This window comes from Rhododendron vialii, chromosome 13a (genome assembly GCF_030253575.1).
Source record: "Rhododendron vialii isolate Sample 1 chromosome 13a, ASM3025357v1".
NCBI lineage: Eukaryota > Viridiplantae > Streptophyta > Magnoliopsida > Ericales > Ericaceae > Rhododendron > Rhododendron vialii.
Genome location: NC_080569.1, coordinates 12,117,226 through 12,138,799, shown reverse-complemented (window position 1 = coordinate 12,138,799; position 21,574 = coordinate 12,117,226). Strand labels below are relative to the sequence as shown.

Here is a 21,574-nt window from a genome sequence, read left to right as displayed (position 1 = left end):
ACAAAACAAGAAAGTATACATCAAAGAAAAATAAAGGGTTCAGATTCACAGTGCTGTGAATCTAAGCCCTTCGTTTATCTTTCATGTACACTTTCATGTTTTGTCTTCATGTACCATATCAAGCCTCTTATTGCATCCATTTTGTGACCGCACATGAATGGTTCTTCTCGAGAAGCAAATTTTGAAGGCATCATCAGTACTGGGAAGATCCTCACAGAGGATCCAGATCCCCTAAAATCTAACTAAATCGAAGCAAAGGTCAATTCTTCGAATTGGGGGATGGTGATGTGTAGTGGTGTGTTCAGTACTATGCTGCGCAACTGCGAACCGTCGAATCGTGCATCCGATGGCTCGGATCTCATCCCGGCAATGAACGGCTCTCAATCGTTGGTTGCCAAGATGAGATCTGAGCCATCGAATGTACGATATGACAGCATTTGACAGCTCCAAAGTGCGCAGCACAATGCTGTACACTTCACTACACAGCACCAACCCAAAGTCCCGATTCTTCTGTATCGAAAATGTCCCTATACCTCTATTCCCGTGCAATTTTTACGCAAGGATTGTACAAAAATCTCTTCGTGCAAAGAGTTTTTTGTGCAATCATGTGGCTGATATTGCATGAAAACAGTGGTACATGCGTAGTTTGGTACAAGAGGCCTGAAGTGACAAAAGCATCCCAAGAGTACAAATCTCAGAAAAGTCCCACCTCCAAACTGCACAAGATATTAAAAACACAAACACAAAAAGCGAGAAATTTTTCAGCGCCGGGTGAGTATCACATGGTACCCACTCGGCACATTTAGGCCGTCCATTTTATTTTTGGACAGCTCGGATTTGGAGGGAGAGAGGGGATAGAAAGTGGTGGGGTGAGAGAAGAGAGAGGGTTTCAATCTGGGTCGTCCAACACACTTTTGAATGGCCCGGATGGGCTGCTCGGGCACCACGTGGGCACGGCCACGTGGTACCCACCCGGTACCCAAAAATTTCTCATAAAAGCCAATGCCACAAACAAGACGGAAAACAGAACATAATAGTCTAAAAGACTCGAGGGCAAATATCGTGGCAGCGGCTCTGGCATACAAAAACTAGAACAATCACTCATACTGAACAGTTCAAATCCAACATATGCCAATCGCACCTGCTTCAGAAGGAATGTGTTTTATATGGACCGCCAAATCCAACAAAACTGTTAATACTACAAACAAAATCCTTGATATAGAGGAAAGCCATTCGTGACAAAGATATCCTTCTATACCCTGACCATGCTTGGAAAGAACATTTTCTCGTTAGCTAAGCAGATAAATGGTTTCGAGCAAAAATCCCATCTTCTCTCACGCTAAGAGCATATGCTTCCCAGCTCAAATCACCAAAACATGAAAACAATCTCCAATGAAGGGCCGGTGCTCCTCACCAGGGGAAAAAATCGAACGGAAAATCCGCAATTGGTGAAATCTGTTAAAGAAGAAGGTGGCTATTTTGGTGGGTCTACCGATTGGCTTCTTTTCCTGGTTCTGAACCTCCATTAATGACCATATTCCCCACTCCAAACTCCATGGCCTCCCTATCATCCTTCTCCCTCTTCTTCTCGGACGTGCAACTATCTGTGGCTTGCGGTTGAGAACCAGACAAAGGGGGCTCAAGAAGCCGAGGTCCTGTGATCCATGGATGAATAAGGCATTGGGCTGCTGTTGGTCTTTTTTCAGGAACAAAATCAAGTATGGGAACAAGAAAATCAGCCAAGTCCTTTGCATCTTGCTCACTAAACTCATACTTCTCCATAAGCACTTTATTCATGGGCCAAAACCGCAGGCGGCGGATGTGCCTTAAATCACCGTATCTGTTGAAGAATTCCCGGGAATAGCGACCACCTAAAGCAATCTGTGAGACATGTTCATAAAGCAGAGGTACATATATAGGTGGAAAATATTTAGTCTAATTGTTGCCAAGGATGCATAAGATGAAATTATATTGTCATGATTAAATAATTTAATGGGCACTGCAAAAGACCAAATAAACCAAGCTAATGCTTTCAGCGTCATGCATATACACATTCTAACCTTGCGTGGCATCATTCCAAGAAGCTCCATCATTAATGCCAAGTGATCCTGCAAAGTAGACAGAATGACAATTATAAGTTTATTATAGCACTAACTGAGCTGAACCTGAGATGCCAAGCTTATAATTGGCGAAACAATTTAATCGTAAATATAAACTAGGAGCTCAAAATGGCAGTCCAGAAGAACCACAATCTGGAAAAGCTGAGCACACCAAGAAACTCACACTCCTAAACTGAAGCAACAAAACTAACCTCCCTTGGTATTCATTGAATCATTATTCAAACCATTGAAAGGAGTCTGAACTTGTAATGGGTAAGTTCTCAGCATATTCTTCACTAAATCCTATTTTGTTATTTATCCAGGCTAACCACTGCCTAACAGGAATAAATTAGCCTCAAGATATATGTACAGACTACAGAGCATAAAACCTGTTGAGATATTACGTAAAATTGCTTTTAAATATGTGAAATATGTGCTCTGATACTAAATCTTTTTGCTGAGTTTGCAAATGCCATATAAACACCATCATAGCATTTGCTGTTTGGAGTAACTACACTTCTTTTTCCCTTGCAAGAAGGGGAAATGAAAGCTGAATAGGATGTTGACCTAATCAAAGTGATGTCAAACAAAAAATGTAGATGTGTGACTAATGACACAACACGTACGATTCATTAACACTTAAACTAGTGTTAGAATGCTTTATACATTTCTCATGCCAAGACACCATCAAAATCAATCAGTAGTGAACAAGAAGTTAAAAATTAAGCTTCCGAGGTCAGTGTGGTCTCAACTCTTAAGTCATCTAGGATGATAGGATTCAATAAGAGGCCAAAAATCTTCATACTTCTCACAAGCAGAATTAAGCAGAAAGGGACTTATAAGCCAGACTGCACTGTTCAAAAAAACTACCACAACGCAAAAAGAATGTAGGCATCGGACAACATCACAATAGAAATTGACGAGAGTGTGTGGATACCTCATCCCTTTCATAGTTGTCACCACTATGAGGATCAAAGAGGACATCGCCTGTGGCCAGTTCAAAACAGATGCAAGCAAATGACCACAGATCAGCTGAAGTAGAGTATTTGGACCCAAGGAGCACCTCTGGACACCTGTACTGTCTTGTCTGGATATCACTAGTGAATTGCTTATACGTCCAACAAGCATTCCCAAAATCAACCAGTTTGCATTTAAGGTCTATTTCAGCCAACAGCTTTTGCCGTGTCGAACGACTTCCCCTCCTATGACCCTGATTTTCACGGGGAGCCCTCTCCAACCCATCAGTATTTGTCGATTTGTCTTGTATAGCTGCATCGCTGGTATGCTCTTCAACAAAATCCCCATTTGTTTTCTCATCATTATGAGAATCTTCAGAACCAGGCGTTTCACCATCATGCTCAGTTTCCTGGGAAGCTTCATTCCCAGTGCAATTTTGAGTTGCCCGCTTAGCCTTTCTCCGAATTTTCTTCTTCTGGTTCTTTGTCAGGTCACTCTTCAAGCTCATGATGTCTTTTGAAGCCCCAGACTCGCACACTATCTTACCTTTGCTAGATGGAAGAACAAGAGGTGTGCCTGACTTTCTCGCGTCTTTGGCCGGATCAATCATAGAACAAAGCAATATATTCTCAGGTTTCAAATCAGTATGTATAATTGAGAGCTGGCGATGCAAGTAATCCAATCCTTTTAAGACATGGAAACAAATTTCTTTTACCATGTTAATCGGCATCCCACGATAGTCTGAGTACTTAATAAGAGTCAAAAGATTATCCCCCAGGTACTCAAAAACCATGCAGACATGCTGCCCATTTGGCCCTAAGTGCTTAAAGTGATCCAAAAGCTTAACAACACAGTACTTGTCAGCTGGGTCTCCCTCAGCAATCTGTTTTAGGATCGTTATCTCATCCATTGCTGCCTCGGTATAATGCTGAGCACTCTTTTGTACTTTCAAGGCAACGTATATCTACGAGAAAAGTTTTTGCAGTGTCAAAGAGTTAAAATGGAAACAGTAAATGGCAGTAGCCCAATTTACCCCCAATTTACCAAGAAAAAACAAAAACGCAGACGCACAAACACACATGTTACCTGAAACAACTTCCAGTATGAAGAATGGGAACAAGAACACAGAATAAACCTCAATGTACTTCTTCAAAGAGATATAATGAATAAATATACACAAGTTCGAAGTGGTATTTTGTAAATTATCCACGTAAAACACATTTCTAGGTGCTTTATGACCAATTTTCATTGTCTTACAAAAACTCTACACACTCTACAATTTTTAGTTTGTTTCAACAGAGTTTCTATAGAGGGGTTTTCCCCCGAGCTAGGGAAAGGACACCCGACCATGTATGAGACATGTGGCAGGTCGGGAGCACCACGGGAAGGTGCAGAAGGAGTAAGACACTTGGCTACACGGCGACACCACGAAGGGATGCATAAAGCTGACCAAGGTGATTGTTTGGTAGCAAAGCACAAAGCTTGCTCAGCACAGTAGCCGAGCAAAGGGTACAGCCATGAGGGTGTTAACCCTAGCATAGTCAACCTACGAGTTAGGGCGGTTAGGCTATTCTAGAGTGTTCTAGAATCGGCATCCTACATGATAGGAAAGGATCCTGTGAATAAGGGAAGAGATTGTGCTGCCAAAGGAAGGCAGGCATAGAGACATAGAGTTACTATATGGAACGAATTCCATATAGAGGAGGACTCCTAACGTGAGTAGTTTCCTAACGAGTATGGATACTTGGAGAAAGGTACACTGTCTTTTGCCACTATCTTTACATCCAGGAATTAGGGTTTTCTCTGTTAAATCATTAGGCATCGGAGGGCCTTTGCTAACAAGAGGCAAAAATACGCTCACCGTGTTTGTCTTGCAAGATTAGGGTTCCAACATTGTGCATGTGCCGTTGATTTAGAAGAGTGTATCCAGTACACTAAGTGGATTTTTCCCCTAACAGTTTCCGCCCGAAAGACGACGTCATGACATAAATTATGATGAAAATGAAAATCGTTAAGTGTCTCCAAATCGCCGTTTTGGATCTAAGGTGTATACATCCACAGAGCGATTGGTTGAATTAATATTACTAAAACTGCTTGTACAATACGCAAGAATAACTATAACCATCTCAACTGAAGTCTGAAACTGTTGTTGGAGCACTTGCTCCACTAAGATTGCATAGAATCAGTACATGCACATTAACACAGTCAACAGGAAAGAGAAAGGTCGAGTACAACTACTGAGGAACCAATATCCCCTTTAAGATAGAGGCTTATACTAAGTCTGTATCTCGCCTACCTGACATATGTTTGCTTTTTGGGGGGCAAAAATAGCATTAAAAAAGGCCAGCTGCGAACAACTATTTTAGCAACAAAACTGTCACCCAAAAAAAAAAAAACCTTGAGTTGCAAAACTAGACTACAATTAGCCCCAGCAGCTTAAGCCCTAGTTTTTTCTTAAGTTGTCAAAAGACATAATCTCATCGGCAAAAATAGCATCACAAAAGGCTGGCTGCGAACAACCATTATGGCAACAAAACTGTCACACACACAAATTATTGGCAAAACTAGACTACAATTAGCCCAAGCAGCTTAGCTGGTTGAAGCCCTAGTTTTTTCTTAAATAGCCAAAAGACCTAATCTTTCAGACATTCCAAACCCAAATATGACCTAAACAAAGCTCAATGGAAACAATTAAATAAAAATTCACTCATAGATGCAGCAGCAAAGACTCTATATCTATAAATAAGCGAGTGAGAAGACTGATAAATTAGGGCAAGGGAGAAGGTGCGTACAGATTTCTGAGAGTCCCAAGCGAGCCAGACGGTGGAGAAATGGCCCCACCCGAGCTTGCTCTGCACGACGTAGCGCCCGTGCTTGAACGCGTCGCCCACCCGAACCGCGTGGTACCCCCCGCGCCTGTAGTCCTCCGTCCCTTCGTCCTCCGACGAGTAATCCTCGCTGCTCTCGCTCCGGTCTCCGTTCCGATCGCCGTTGCGTTCGTCCGTCATTAGTGGACCGGGGGCCTGAAATCGAGAACGGAGCTGCGGTGGAACGGAGGGGAAGGGTTTTCAGAAATTGGAGTGGAAGTCTCCAGAAGAAGTGTGAGACTGAGAAATTAGGGTTTCTCTCTCTCTCTCCCGCTCTCTCTCTCTCTCTCCTTTATTTGGATACGGAAGCAGTCTTGCCGGGGAATTAAAGAAATGACTAATGGGGTAAAAATGATGATTGTGAATCTGTGTTATACGCATCCATAACGATACTACTCCTATATAGTTATTAAAACACGCGCGGAGAGCGCGTGATTAACATATTCGGCCCACCTCAGGTTTGGGCCAGCTCCCCCCGGGCCTCCAGGCCCATCCTTTTTTCTTTCTTTTTTTTTTATAGCTGACGGCCCAGAGTGTGTTTTGATAATTAATATCCACCAAAGACAAGCTAAGAACATTTGTTAATACTGAAAATGTCATTGGCAGGTATTAATTATCAAAATACGTCATTGACCATCATTTTCCTTTGTTTTTTTTTTACCTTTAGTGGCCCGTTTGACTGATAAGTCTATGAGTGTCTCAAATGAGATAATCAAAATTAAAAGATTTTTAAAACAATAAATAATTGTTCAAAATGTAACTCACAATGGTATAATCAAACTTAGTAATCTCTTAACCAATAGTCAAATAATGGTAATGAATAATCAAGATCAACAACATTTTCTTTTGGATAACAAATTTTAATGGGGACCATATTCTCTATTTTTTCTCTTTCTCTTTCTCTCTCCTTCCATCACTATAAATGGACTCATATACTTACGTTTATTTGAATTCTAACTATCACTCTCAACTAAAAATGAGTTTTTGATTATGGATTAAAAATGACCTTTGTGGGACTTCACATTATTAATCTTAACAACCCCTTAAGTGGATAACCAACACTTGAGGTGACAAATTTTGATAATTTCAATTTTGTTCTAAATTCTATGAGAGAGAAATTAAACCTTGTCAGTTAGTTTGGTTTTGTTTGTTTTAGAAATTGGTATTGAAAATTTTCAATGGAAAACACACAAAAAATTGACCAATAACCAAATTTTCAATATCAACCCCTTAACCAATAACTATGTTTTAATAAACATGGATAATATTTTGCCCTATCTTTTTTTACACATCAAGAATATAATTTGACTTCTTTATTCCATTAAATCGCATTTCTTCAAAAAGCTCATCACTGCATCGATCATTCGCCACTGGTTAATCTATTTTAGGCACACTACAATGAATATCCACTAAAAGAGATAGCGTAGGAAAGTGGACAAGAAAAAATTTTGGTTCTGCAAGTGCCTATCATGTAGTCACAACTAGATAATTCACAATATGTTTGATGAAAAGTTTTTTTATTTTTTATTTTTTATAACTAAATTGATGGTGGGGATGTTAAAGTTATTATGTGTTATATATTTCTCCCTTTAAAATTTCGTAAATCGAATTCATCAATTAAATATGTGAAGGTTTTTTCACAAGTGAAATTTTCAAACAGGCCAGGGCGACACTGGTTAGGTTGTGCAACCAGTGTATCTGGATGGTGCCTTTAAGTACGGGCAACTTCTATTAATTACATAAAGGACTTCTTAGTTGCTAGTGTACTTATTTACTACTAAGGTGATGAATAGAAGTGGAAGGAGCTGCTTCCTTTTTATACTAGTATATATGGGTATGGCGGTTTGAGTTGTCCCGGCCAACTTACACGAATTCGACTAATTCTCTTTCTCATCCGGTCAAAGACGGGTCATTCATGTCGAAACTAAGAAATTAACAAGAAATTACTATCTTGGGGCCTGATCTCAAAAGTCGAAGCATGAACAATTGTGTAGGAAGCATGCCCACCGATTACCTTGACTAATTCTCTTGCTTATACGACACGTACACTCTTTTTTTTTTTTTTTTTTGCTATGGACAACAATCTAGAATGTGCGTGTTCATTAATTATCTTAAGTTTTTTTTCCCCTCATAACCAGATATCCGGGCAGTTTGCGTACATCTCGACTGATTAATTCTAAGACTTTAAAGTTAACGACCGGACAAACCCTCCAGCGGTTCCAAGGTTTGGAATGTTTTGCCGGCCTCCATAGAATTCGAACTTATAACCTCATGGAGAATAAATTAACATTTATTGATTTCTCATGTCTGTTTGACCAAAGTTAAGTTCAAAATTTGTTAGCCTTTCTTAAGGGTAAGAAAGGTTAAAACCTCAATGTACATAAAAATGCCCTAAGAGTTCTTGAATTATCATCATTTGGAGAAAAATGCTATTGGGTTTACTGTGGTTATTATCGCTTTGTACGTTGTCCAAATGAAGTAAAAATGGTCCTAGTGTACATGCATGTCATGTCTCTATCTCTATCAATGACCAAAGTTCAACCCATTTTCTTAATCCCATTTCTCCTATCCTTTTCTTGAACTAGTAAATATATAGGTGAAAATTAAGAAACTGCATGATGCCCCCTCCAATTTCGGGGCATCCATGACCCATTTTCCCGTTGGATCATTCAACGGGGGGAAATTTCCGAGATCCCACCCGCAACAGAAACGTGACAAAGAAATCAACACTCACAAAACTACGAACGCACAAGAGTTACGTGATTCGGCTTCAATGCCTACTTCCTAGAAGAGAGAACAATTTCCACTAAATATTAAATGAGTACAATATGAAATACCCCCATACAAGCTCACTCGTATTTTACTATTTTTCTCTCTCTGTCACTCACACAATATTATCACACTGTTTCTCTCTCTCACACACACCTCGATTTTCTTTAGTGTCTCACACACACACGGCACCCATGCCCTGCCTCATTTAAATAGAAAATAGAGACAAGAGAATGTTCTACACACTGGCTCTTCATGTTCCAAGCATCACAAATGCTCATTGAAAAAGGAACAAGCACAGCCGGCTAACACAACTCAAGAGAGGTTTCTAGACAAGCTCCTTCACCAAACCACCAAACCAATTAATGCAAACAAATAAATTATCTCCTTTTTCCAAAGGCATTCACATGGGGCAAAAACCCAACAAGTGTGACTATACATTATAGTAAATATAAGCATAGTAAATTGTATATTGGTATGTAAATCCCGTTTGTATGGTAACTGGCAGGTAAAATACAATTTTTTGTGGAAAAATTATAAGAACTACATCTTTTTGCGCATGATTTTAATCTAATAGTTAAGATTTATCAATTTTCAATCTAAAGATCCATATTTATGGGGTATCCATGCCCCACCACTAAGGAGTAAGGGGCATGAGAGAAAAATTCGAATTTTACCTTAAAAAGTTTCACAAAACAAAAAGTTAAAAGGGAAAAAATGCTTCACATCATATCCATCCATCTGTCTGTCTGTCTATTTTTTTTTATAAAAAAAAACGGGAAGGGCACTGAATTGTTTCCCACACTTAGTCTTATGAAAATACCCTTTCACAACCTCGAAATGGCTAATCCACGTAAAATTAAAAGACGGCTTCTGAATAGGGGTGTAAACAAGCAGAGCCGAATGCTCGAGCTCGACTTATTTATGGGGTATCCATGCCCCACCACTAAGGAGTAAGGGGCATGAGAGAAAAATTCGAATTTTACCTTAAAAAGTTTCACAAAACAAAAAGTTAAAAGGGAAAAAATGCTTCACATCATATCCATCCATCTGTCTGTCTGTCTATTTTTTTTTATAAAAAAAAACGGGAAGGGCACTGAATTGTTTCCCACACTTAGTCTTATGAAAATACCCTTTCACAACCTCGAAATGGCTAATCCACGTAAAATTAAAAGACGGCTTCTGAATAGGGGTGTAAACAAGCAGAGCCGAATGCTCGAGCTCGACTTATTTATGGGGTATCCATGCCCCACCACTAAGGAGTAAGGGGCATGAGAGAAAAATTCGAATTTTACCTTAAAAAGTTTCACAAAACAAAAAGTTAAAAGGGAAAAAATGCTTCACATCATATCCATCCATCTGTCTGTCTATTTTTTTTTATAAAAAAAAAGGGGAAGGCCACTGAATTGTTTCCCACACTTAGTCTTATGAAAATACCCTTTCACAACCTCGAAATGGCTAATCCACGTAAAATTAAAAGACGGCTTCTGAATAGGGGTGTAAACAAGCAGAGCCGAATGCTCGAGCTCGACTTGTTTACTAAACGAGCCTAAAATTTGAGTTCGAACTCGTTTGTGAACTGGTAGAGCCCTTAACGAGCCGAGTCTGACTAATTTACTTAATGACCCCTTTAAACAAGCCGAGCCTATATAAACAAGCCGAGCTTTTGCGAGCCGCAATATGAGCTTTTGAGTGTCAAGCCACTAGCCGATCCTTAACAAGTTCAGCCACGAGCAACTTGCAAACAGCTCGATTCATTTGCAGCCATAATTCTGAATCGTCGTACGTAGTGAACCGTTTCCCTTTTCCCTCCTGTGCCATCTTCGGTACAGCATCATCCAAAACCAAGAAACGCCCTCTTCCCGCACCTCCAAACCAATGCCCTAAGAGTTCTTGAATTATCATCATTTGGAGAAAAATGCTTTTGGGTTTACTGTGATTGTTATCGCTTTGTACTGAGTCCAAATGAAGTAAAAATGGTCCTAGTGTACTGTGTACATGCATGTCATGTCTCTATCTCTATCAACGACCAAAATTCAACCCATTTTCTTAATCCCATTTCTCCTATCCTTTTCTTGAACTAGTAAATATATAGGTGAAAATTAAGAAACGCATGATGACCCCCTCCAATTTCGGGGCATCCATGTCCCATTTTCCCTCAACAGTTGAATCTTTCAATTGGGGGAAATTTCCAAGATCCCACCCGCAATGGAAACGTGACAAAGAAATCAATATTCACAAAACTACAAACACACAAGAATTACGTGGTTCGACCTCAGTGTCTACTTTCCGGGAGAGAGAACAATTTTCACTAAATATTGAATAAGTACAATAAGAAATACCCCCACAAAAGCTCTCAAGCTCACTCGAATTTTACTATTTTTCTCTCTGTCACTCACACAATATTATCACACTGTTTCTCTCCCTCACACACACCTCGACTTTCTTTAGGGTCTCACACACACACGACACCCATGCACTGCCTCATTTAAATGAGGAGTGCTAGGAAAAAAGAAAATTGGCAAAGAAAATACCCTTAAAGTGTACATGAACGGCTCAGATTCACTGTGCAGTATATCTGAGCCGTTCATGTACACTTTAAGGATATTTTCTTTGCCTATTTTCTTTGCACTTAGCATTTCTCCATTTAAATAGAAATAGAGACAAGAGAATGTTCTACACACTGGCTCTTCATGTTCCAAGCATCACAAATGCTCATTGAAAAAGGAACAAGCACAGCCGGCTAACACAACTCAAGAGAGGTTTCTGGACAAGCTCCTTCACCAAACCACCAACCCAACACCGAACCAATTAATGCAAACAAATACTCCGTAAATTATCTCCTTTTTCCAAAGGCATTCACATGGGGCAAAAACCGAACAAGTGTGACTATACAGTCTATACATTTTGGTAAATATAAGCATGTTGTATGTTGGTATGTAAATCCCGTTTGTATGGTAACTGGCAGGTAAAATACAACTTTTTGAGGAAAAATTATAAGAAACACATCATTTTGCGCATGATTTTGATCTAATGGTTAAAATTTATCAATTTTCAATCTAACGATCCATATTTATGGGGTATCCATACCCCACCACTAAGGAGCAAGGGGCATGAGAGAAAAATTCGAATTTTACCTTAAAAAGTTTCACCAAACAAAAAGTTATAAGGGAAAAAATGCTTCACATCATATCCATCTATCTGTCTGTCTATTTAAAAAAAAAAAACGTGAAGGCCACTGAATTGTTTCCCACACTTTTAGTCTTACGAAAATACCCTTTCAAAACCTCGAAATGGCTAATCCACGTATAATTAAAAGACAACTTCTGAATAGGGGGTATAAACGAGCTGAGCCGAACTTCACAGTGCTCGAGCTTGGCTTGTTTACTAAACAAGCCTAAAATTTGAGTTTGATCTCGTTTGCGAACGGGTCGAGCCCTTAACGAGCCGAGTCTGACTAATTTACTTAATGACCTCTTTAAACAAGCCGAGCCTATACAAATGAGCAAAGCTTTTGCGAGCCAATATGAGCTTTTGAGTGTCAGGCCACGAGCCGATCCTTAACAAGTTGAGCCACGAGCAATTTGCAAGCAGCTCGATTCATTTGCGATCTTAATTCTAAATCGTGGTACGTAGTGAACCGTTTCCCTTTTCCCTCCTGCGCCATCTTCGGTACACCATCATCCAAACCAAGAAACGCCCTCTTCCCGCACCTCCAAACCGAAGAAGTACAGTATTCCCCTTTCACACCAAAGCCTATCAAATCCACCGTCATCTCCACCCCCTAACGACCCCCTTACGGCGGCAAGAAAGTTCATCTTCAACCATTGCCAACCGCCCAGAATCTATTCGTCTCGCAGGTTCTACCATCTCACACGTAAGCATTCCCTGAATGTCTAAATCTAATGCTTAAGTTTCGGATTATGACAATGTTAGTCGTAACAAACTTTTTGCACCTAAGATGTTTGATAAATTCCTTCTTATAAAATCAACGAATCAAACACCCCATTTGTCCTATATATGAGAGCGCTCCTTATCCCAAATACCTTGAGTTGTAATCAGAACAAAAACTCATTGACTCATGATCAGTATTGGGAAAAATACAACTACCATGTGAAATAGCTTCTTTGTAAATGATTTTGTGAGAAGTGGGCTTTTCCTTATTCTTTCCATACACACAGATTCTAGCTCTTGTGCAATCGTCCTTGTCTTATAAAGAACTCTACTAGGGGTGAGTTCTCCTAAACTTATAGAAATTAAGTTGGTTTTGTCCTTATTTGAATTTTTTTTGCATTTATTAGTTTCGTGCCAAACTTTTGTGTGAATTATTGATTCGTATCAATAAGAGGAATACCCAAGTATTTTGGAAAATAAGTAACCATTTTTTAGCAAAATAAGTCGAACTTATTTTCCATGCAAGGCATGCAACTTTAATATATCGTGGTTAATTCTTGAATACGTGGTCCTCAAGCACAACCCAACTTCCCCAGGTCCAAGATGTAATTTGCAACAGACTGCAAAATTTATTGCTACTATCTAATTATTGAAGTGGGCGCTCACTATAACATCATCTAGTATTGTTGCATTTAAATTTGCATTTAAATTTTGGACAGTGGTTACAAACAGGTAGGACATAGATGCTTAATTACCAAATAGCAAGCTAAGCTAAATTTCTCCAACTTCAATATAAAACTATCAAATATGATTTATTGACCACCCACCAAAAAAATAAAAAAAGAAAGGAATTCCAAAATACGCATGGGATCACAGAGAAAATTTGGATGAAGTGACGGAGGAGGGAGGAGCTAATGATGCAAGGGTTTCACTCCTCAACCACAAATGCATTTGCACAAAAAAAAAAAGTACAAACGCTCACAATGCGTGTAGTTGGCCCACACACGCTGCACAAGGGGGCCAGACCCATTCTGAGTGTTTGTGCATTTTTTTGTGCAAATGTTATGGTGGTTCTAATATCTTTGGTAGATCGATACTAGTCTAAGGAGTAGCAAATTTGTTTGAAGGATGCCAGTTTGTCTTGGGATAGGGGTATGAAAGCATCAATGCTACCATCCCCCGCGAAAGATGGTAAGAGGAACATGGTACCCTCTGCTGGCAAGTAAGATGGCATGAAAATGTAAGGGCATCCTCCTCCAAAATCTACGTCATAGAATGGAAACCTTAACCAGCTATCAACCTCCAAGTTAGGGTACATAGCCGACATGTTCGTGTCTGCCGTGGGAATCAGGGCTTCCTGTTCCGCTTTGTAGGTAGCAAAGTCGATGAACGATTTGAAGTAGTTGTTGTTCACTTTTGAGACGGCGTTGTGAATGAGCTTGGCCGCGTATGGCAATGGCTCGCGTAGAAGGTCCTTGGCCTTGGCACTTGGGAAAGCCCAAAGCACCAAGTTCCCAAAGTACTCCATGGGTACCCTAGGGTTCAGACGAGCGCGACCATCGACTGAAATCCTCACATGGGTTGTTTCCAATCCGCCGAGTGACGTAGCTTTGGTTATGGCCCTTCACAGATGAGCGACCAAGCTCTCAAAAGTGCTATAGGACTTGTTAGTGCCATTCATGGCGGAAGCCTTGGCCTTGAGCTTGGCAAGAAACTCAAATGAGAAATGAACCTCATGCACCACAATGTCATCCATGATGGTATTATCAACGGAAGGATAATCCTTCTTGATTTTCTCACTCGTGAATTCCGTTCCCCTGTGTTCAAACTCAAATCTAGGAGGGTCTCTAGGAGAGAAAATGCCACGGTTACGGAAAGGAATAGGATAAATCTCAAGTCCGCGACAAGCTTGGCCCCATGCAACCAAGAAATTGCTCGTGGCATTGCCGTCAGCCACAAGGTGGTTGGCTGTGAAGCCTACCACCATAGAGCCGCAAGTGAACCTCGTGAGTTGAACCTGCACCAACTCTTCTACGCCCTTCCAGCTGGGGTGAAGGGCGAGCAGGGACATCGAGGGCTTAAATGGCATGGCTTGATTGAGAGTGCACTCCGCCGATGCCTCAACAAACCTCACCCCTTTGTCATTGAGAAGAATGACGAGGTCACCGTCTTCGTTCTTTCCCAACCTCCCAGCCCACTCCCTGTACACCGACAGCGCCTTCTTGAGCCCTAGCTCCAGGGCCGCATTCGGAGGGGTTGGCGGGCGGTAGGCATAGATAACTGCCATATGGTTATCATAAGTGACCTTATCGAAAACGCTCAAGGGAGTATAGGATATGTTTGTGGGAGGGGTGCCCTCATAAGTTGGCTTGACAATCCTTGAGCTCTCTTTTCTCACCTTCATTTTTGCTATATAGGACTTTGTTATGGCTTTGTTTGGAGAAGGGCTTGTTGTTTGTTGTGTCATGATGGCATGCAAACTAGGGTTTATATACTACTTAAAATCCTTGGCGCGCACCAACCAAAGTTTTAGGTTGGTTAGGACTTCTTTGGTCTCATCAAGGAATTAATAAAAATTATAAGGTACCCCAGTGAAAAGCCCTCTATTAATTCTACCCAGGTGTTATCCTGTCTGATCAAAGCCTGCTCTAGTTGGCATGTTCTGGTTAGTGTACTGTGCTTTGACTTTGAGAAATTATATACAGTAGTGAAGGACTTGATTGGTTGGAGCTCCAGCTAGCTGTGGTCGCGGCACTCCTTTTAGGTAAAATCAAAAGAGAAAGATAGAATACTTATTATGATTTGGTAGAATTAGCTAAAGCTTTATTTATGTATAAGGCTTTGAACAGGATTGCGGCCGTAAAAAGCGAGTTGGTCTACACTGACCTCAGGGGATATACTAGATAGTCATGTCATACCAAAATTCGAGATTTTCACATACTACGATCCTATTCTTTGTAGTTCGTACCACTAGGATATATATATTTCATGTGAAATAGGATCTTGTCCAAAACGAGAGCATGAAAACCACTTCTCTGAGAAAAAACAAGCGCATGTAGAAAACAATATTTCAATCGTGCATGTCGGAGAAGATTAGGTTTATTGAGACTGGAGTAAAATTATTTGCATACTCTAGTAATGGATATCTATCTAGGGTGGTTAAGTTTGGTAACAAAACTTCTAAAACCTTAAGAAAATTACAGGATAATGGGATTGAATTTGCCTAGGTCATTTACCAATTAAGGAAATGATTGGTGATTCTTAGTCCCAAATATCTTAATCCGTCTTAGTTTTGACACAAATTATGTCATCTTTCTTAACCGTACTTATAAACTTCATTTCATTCCTTCGTGATTTGAGTACTTCTACTTAAAGGTTAATAATAGCAATAGCTACACCTAACTTGGAAAAAAACCCGTCGAATTTGCTCGTGGTTAGTTTGTAAGATCTGGTAATCGAATGAGGAATAAGAACACGAAGGAAAAAGGTAAATGTACCCAAAGGCTTGGCCCGGTAGTCATCGAGACTTCAGACTTAGAAGTTTGCTTTTAGCTCTTATATTTCATCAATGTTTACATATGAGACTAGTTCATACAGTTCTTTGCTTTGACTTTAATTGAGGCCCCTACTATTAATTGGACGTTGGAATTGGTACACAGGTATTAGTTGAAATGCACATAAATTAGTCTAGATATCCTAAAAGTTATTTTTAAAAAATAGTAAATAAATTTGCACATGGTGAAAGAAGTTGAGGAATGAATGGGTGATGTGGTCATCCTTGCTCCTAAACCAATATGAAGGCTTACTATATGATGTTGGTATAGTCTGGAGAACTCTATTTTAGAGAAATTAAGTTTGTTCGAACTTAAAACATTCAGAATATATGTGACAGTGGCTTGTTTGTAATTTGTGCTGAAATGGTTTTTTTAAATCATTTAATAATTCAGATGTCCAGTCGGCTAACGTAGGAGACCAATATCACCATTTACTAATCAAGTTTGTATAGATATTGATATAATATGATAGCCCTGTATCTTTAGGGGATATTCTTTATTCATAAAAATCTCAACCAAGTATTATATCTTCCAATATAACCACATATTATTTGCCCTCTATATATATCTGCCTATATTGAGAGCAAATTACATTTGCCCTCAATAAAATACTACTTTGGAACATAATCACACACAGGAGTACTGTCCAGTCCCATCATTTCAGTTTGGTTACCAAAATGAATATACATATTCAAAAGAATCATAAAAGTATTTACCAAAATGGAGAATGGGGGAGGCGGGATCCAGGGTGTTTTCTTTTAATTATTTATTTTATGAGAATACTGACCTAGCTAGGTTGAACTTTTAACTAGCTTTATTAATTAGTAGTTTTTGAAATAGGAACACGCCTTAATTAGCTACCTAATGCTAGGCTAAACCGAGACCGGCCCCTCTTTGTTTTCCCGTAATTAATAATAATAGTAGTACTAATCATCTCGAACTAACACACGGATTCGTAGCTGTGGTGTGTATGCGTGATTCCTCTCTCTCTCTCTCTCTCTCTCTCTCTCTCCACACAAACCAGTCATCTTCCAAAGCTGTGGATAAGTTCTCGTTGTGACTTACTGTTTCGATTTCAATTAATCCGGCTGGATTATGTTAGTAATAAAGTGGAATCCGCATGATATCACTATAATAATTGCAAATACAGGTCGAACTGGCCGCTGCTATTTGATCCTGCTTGACACGTATCAGATCTTCTTCTCTCTCTCTCTCTCTCTCTCTCTCTCTCTCTTGTTTTATCGGATATCAGATCCTCCTGCATACCAACCAGATTCCATACCTATGGAGGAAAAAGGTACTATTTGGGAGCGTTAGAATTTTATATTGTCATAGTTACCGATATTATCACCCGTTCTTCCGCCGATTTTCGATCCTGGCCGGACATAGGTTTTTCAAGTCGAATTACATATATCTTCTGTATTTTACGTGATTGCCTAGTTTTTTTATACTCACGATTTCGTATCTTAAATGCCCATTCGACCTCAACCAAGAACAAAATCATGCATGATCGATCGATTTGGTCAAATAGCTCAACTAATCAAACTTGACAAAGTAAAAAATTAAGCTAATTCGTGACGGGGTGGTGATAATGTCATAGTATTATATTATTATATGCGGATATGCATGCAATTGTCTTGCCTTCAACAGTAGTTCTGCTATAATTCTATCTCTAACAGTAGTTCTGCTTATCTGGTAACAATATATAATGGACTAAATCCTTGTGGAAAGTGGATCCCGCTTGCGACTTAGAGGCAGAGCAGACTGTTTTGCCTCCAAAACATACTTCCATCGCAATCTCAAAAACTTGATTGGTACACTCAACTTGTAGTGCTTGCTATTATTATTATTAATTTTCTTTTTTCAAAACTGATAACAGAGGAATATTATCAAGTAGCCACAGCGCGCGGAGGGACTCAGTTCAAAGATTACACCCAACTCTACCTAAACAACGGCATACAACAGCTAAAAACTGAACAAGCACCACTCCACAACAGGAGAGAGAAGCCTCCACAAAGGGAGGAGAGTCCCACAAAGGGCAACTAGCCAGAGGGAGGGGGGGAGGGACGAAGTGAAAGAGACCTACCCTCCAGTCTGTGGCAAAGCCTTCATCTTTATGCCCACCAAGCTTCACAAATGGAGCCTGATTGGAAGCAGGGGGATCACTTGGCTAACTCCAGCTTCTGAAACCGCCAAAGCATATAGATGAGAGCATAAGTAAATCACTCATCGAAGGAAATTGTTCTCGAAAAATTGAACGGCAAGTTTGATTTTGAACTGCACTTCGAAATGAATGTAATTTGATCATTTGATTACTTTTGTCTGATCAACTTGAATTTTGGAAGAAATATTCTACTTGTACGTCGAGCTCTATCATTTGAACGGTTCGGGTCAAATTTTTAATTAAACTCGAAATGAATCCCTAATGAAGGCACATGCAGCAGGACATGTTCTTAGAGACACAACAACCTCCAACTCCAATAATGCCTTTGATGTAGATGCTGCGTTCTTTCCATATCTAGGCTAGAATGTATTTGGAGACGAGACTTCAAATTTGCCAATTTTCAAAGTGCTAGTGAACTCATTTGACAATGTTCATTATGAGAAGACAAGAAAGACACAAGAATTAATAAGAATTAAATAAATAACCAACATGCATGTAATAAGGACTAATAAACTAAATAAATAAAAAGGTTAAGTCACCAAACCAAGGAGGCAAAAACAAGACGACGGATTTGGAGGATTTGATATTTGAGCTTGAGGTTTAACCACGGAGGAGGCAGAGTCCCCACATTTTGTGATAACTGCATCAAGTGTGTGTCAGCTAATGGCAATGCTATGGTCAGCAGCATACATTTTTTTTTATGACCGGATCTCCATGCTAACTTTATGCGCCTCTCGACTAATTTCGAGGTCCTGAAATTAACGATCAATCAAACCCTCCAGTGGGCTGTGGCCCCAAAGTTTGAAATGTTTGGCATTTGTGGAATTTGAACATGCGAGCTCATGAAAGACAAACACTTAGGCCATCCACAGTGGTATAATAAAAAATGAATAATCAAAAGTTGACATATCAGCTTTTGATTATTCATTTAAGGGGTTGTTAAACTTAACAATGTTGAGGTCCACAATGGTTATTTTTAGTCCATAACCAAAATAAGGGTCTCCCTACAATTTCACTCTCTCTCTCTCTTCCCCTGTTCTTCATAGCGTTCTCTGTCAAAACAACACAGAAACTCTTCTTCTTCTTTTTTCCGTATTTCTGTAGTCTATCTAACCAAACCATAATAGCACAAATCCACCACTCTATTAATCTTTCAAGAAAATCAGATTTGTTCTTGAATTTAGAACAGAAGGCAAGATTTTTCATGTACTCAACCACATGAGAGGAACGAAACATGAATAAAATAGAAACGGGGAAGAAGAGGGAAATACCGCAACGATGGGTTGAATTATAGATGATTGAGAGAGTGAAGAGAAGAAGAAAAAAAGAAGAAGCTGAAACAAGCGTGTAAAAAAAATTGGAACCCGTTGGCGAAGAAGAAAATATGAAAGCTGAAACGAACATCCATAAAAATTTGGAACCAATTAACTTAGGTGACATGGGGTCTACAAATTTTTGAGTATTGAAAAAGGTTGCTAATTTTGGTTATCCAAAGCCCAAAATTTGATTATTTTTAAAGATGTTGCTAACTTTGATTATACCACTGTGAGCAATCTTTTACACCAACATTGTTAATTTTAAAAATAATTGAGTTTTGATTATACCACTGTGGATGGCCTTATGCTTTCTCATGTCCACTAATTCAAACCTCTCGGGGTTGGTCAACATACATTCGTAGTGGCAAGAAAAATAAAATTAATATGGTTTGATGTATTCTCCAATAAACGAGTGAGAGTCGGGAGTTAGTTTTTATATTCCATCAATTTTTGGGTTTCATGGAACTCCTGAAATAAATGGAAGATAGGAAGGAAAAATTCTGCATTCCCTCACTAATAATAGGCTCTTTGTTTGTGTTTTTATCATTAGATACTAGTGAGTTACTCCATAGATTGAATTACAATAATGCTCCGACATATATAGATCTGAAAACGTATTCATATAGTTTCATACTGTATCGGATGATTTCAAACACATTTTATTTCAAAGGGTTCCGAACAAATTTTGTAATGACCCGAATCTCGAGTCAATTTTTTTTTCTGAAAAAAATTAAATATTTTATTGAAGTACTTTTGTAGATATAATTGATTTTGTTAATTGATAAATCTAAACCTAGACTTTCTTGGAAACCCTAGCCCTACTTCATAATCCTAAAAATCTAGGATAAGATTAAATTGGATTTTATTAGATATGATTAGGATAAGATTAGATTGGATTTTATTAGATATTATATAGATTTTGCTAGATATTATAAGATTATATAAGATATGATTGGATATCCAATAGATATACTTAGATTTGTTTAGATTTTACTAGATATCCCTAGATTTTATAAGATATATCAAGATTGGATTAGATTTTATTAGATATTATATAGATTTTGCTAGATATTGTTAGATTATATTGGATTATATAAGAATATGATTTGGATATCTAGATATGATCTAGATCCTTCCTTCCTTAGTATAAATAGGCCTCCACTCCCCTCCACACACCACACCTCACTTCTCTTCACTTCTCGTTCCAATTGTTAGCTTAGAGAGAGAGAGAGAAAGAGAGATAAAAGAGAAAAAAAAAGCTTGAGAGTTTATTTTATATATAGCAAATGATGTTTTGGATTGGTAGGCTAGTGGTGTATTTAGTCAGAAGGTGAAAAAATGTTTTAAGGCATTGATTCGTAGACGTAACGGCCGGGCATATTTGAGGTAATCTGAGGAGTATACGATATCTTTCCACTTCCGGAATCCTTTCTTCACTTTCATATTTGTACTCCTTTTGATTATCTAGTGATATTTGTTCAATTCTGTGGATATTATTGGAAAGTAGAATAATTGGTATCGAATATGATTTGTTGGCGGCGTACTATAGAAATGTTTAGTACAGGGATCGAGTGAACTCATTGCTTGCTCGACCAAAGTGTGTCCTAGTAAAGAGCGCCCCAAGCGTAAGGCTAGGTCGGTTGCAGCATAATAAACTCGGAAGTCCGAGGTCGAATCCACAGGGAGCCAATGGAGCTAGGCCGGAGGTTTGATTTACGAAGGGTTTTTAGCGTTAGGACCGCCAACCTTTAGGTTCGGCTTTGAGACGGCCAACTTTTGAGTGATTGAAATTCTCTCTACCTCCTAACTTGATTGAAAATGAAGTTTGACTAGACATTAAAAGCGGCAAGGTCTAGAGGTTTATTCTGCCCATAACTTAGGTCGTTCAATGCTTCTCTTCGATAACTCAAGTGAGAGTCGTTGTCATTTGATCTCACTCGGAAGGTTTAACCAT

At 39.1% G+C, this 21,574-nt stretch overlaps 2 protein-coding genes across 3 annotated transcripts; both read right to left on the bottom strand.

The window, feature by feature from the left end:
- Positions 1-1,047: 1,047 nt before the first annotated feature.
- LOC131313201 (uncharacterized) lies at positions 1,048-6,291 on the bottom strand. 2 transcript variants are annotated; one of them, XM_058341377.1, is made up of 4 exons: positions 5,849-6,291; positions 3,037-4,020; positions 2,061-2,108; positions 1,048-1,881 (listed from the first exon to the last, which is right to left on the bottom strand). In XM_058341377.1, exons 1-4 carry the CDS (start codon positions 6,062-6,064, stop codon positions 1,489-1,491), a joined length of 1,641 nt encoding a protein of 546 aa, XP_058197360.1. In that variant the 5' UTR covers positions 6,065-6,291; the 3' UTR covers positions 1,048-1,488. The 2 variants fall into 2 exon arrangements, with proteins under 2 accessions (XP_058197360.1, XP_058197361.1); XM_058341378.1 differs by having other exon boundaries at positions 1,048-1,871.
- Positions 6,292-13,532: 7,241 nt separating this feature from the next.
- Positions 13,533-15,034, bottom strand: LOC131313756 (agmatine hydroxycinnamoyltransferase 1-like). Its single transcript, XM_058342253.1, has one exon. The coding sequence runs from the start codon at positions 14,988-14,990 to the stop codon at positions 14,211-14,213; it is 780 nt and encodes a 259-aa protein (XP_058198236.1). The 5' UTR covers positions 14,991-15,034; the 3' UTR covers positions 13,533-14,210.
- Positions 15,035-21,574: the final 6,540 nt, after the last annotated feature.

Coding starts and splice junctions, on each gene's coding strand:
- LOC131313201 (XM_058341377.1), bottom strand. CDS start 6,064: ATGACGGACGAACGCAACGGCGATCGGAACGGAGACCGGAGCGAGAGC. Junction 4,021..5,848: donor CTTGGGACTCTCAGAAATCT/GTACGCACCTTC, acceptor CTTTTCTCGTAG/ATATACGTTGCCTTGAAAGT. Junction 2,109..3,036: donor ACAACTATGAAAGGGATGAG/GTATCCACACAC, acceptor TCTACTTTGCAG/GATCACTTGGCATTAATGAT.
- LOC131313756 (XM_058342253.1), bottom strand. CDS start 14,990: ATGAAGGTGAGAAAAGAGAGCTCAAGGATTGTCAAGCCAACTTATGAG.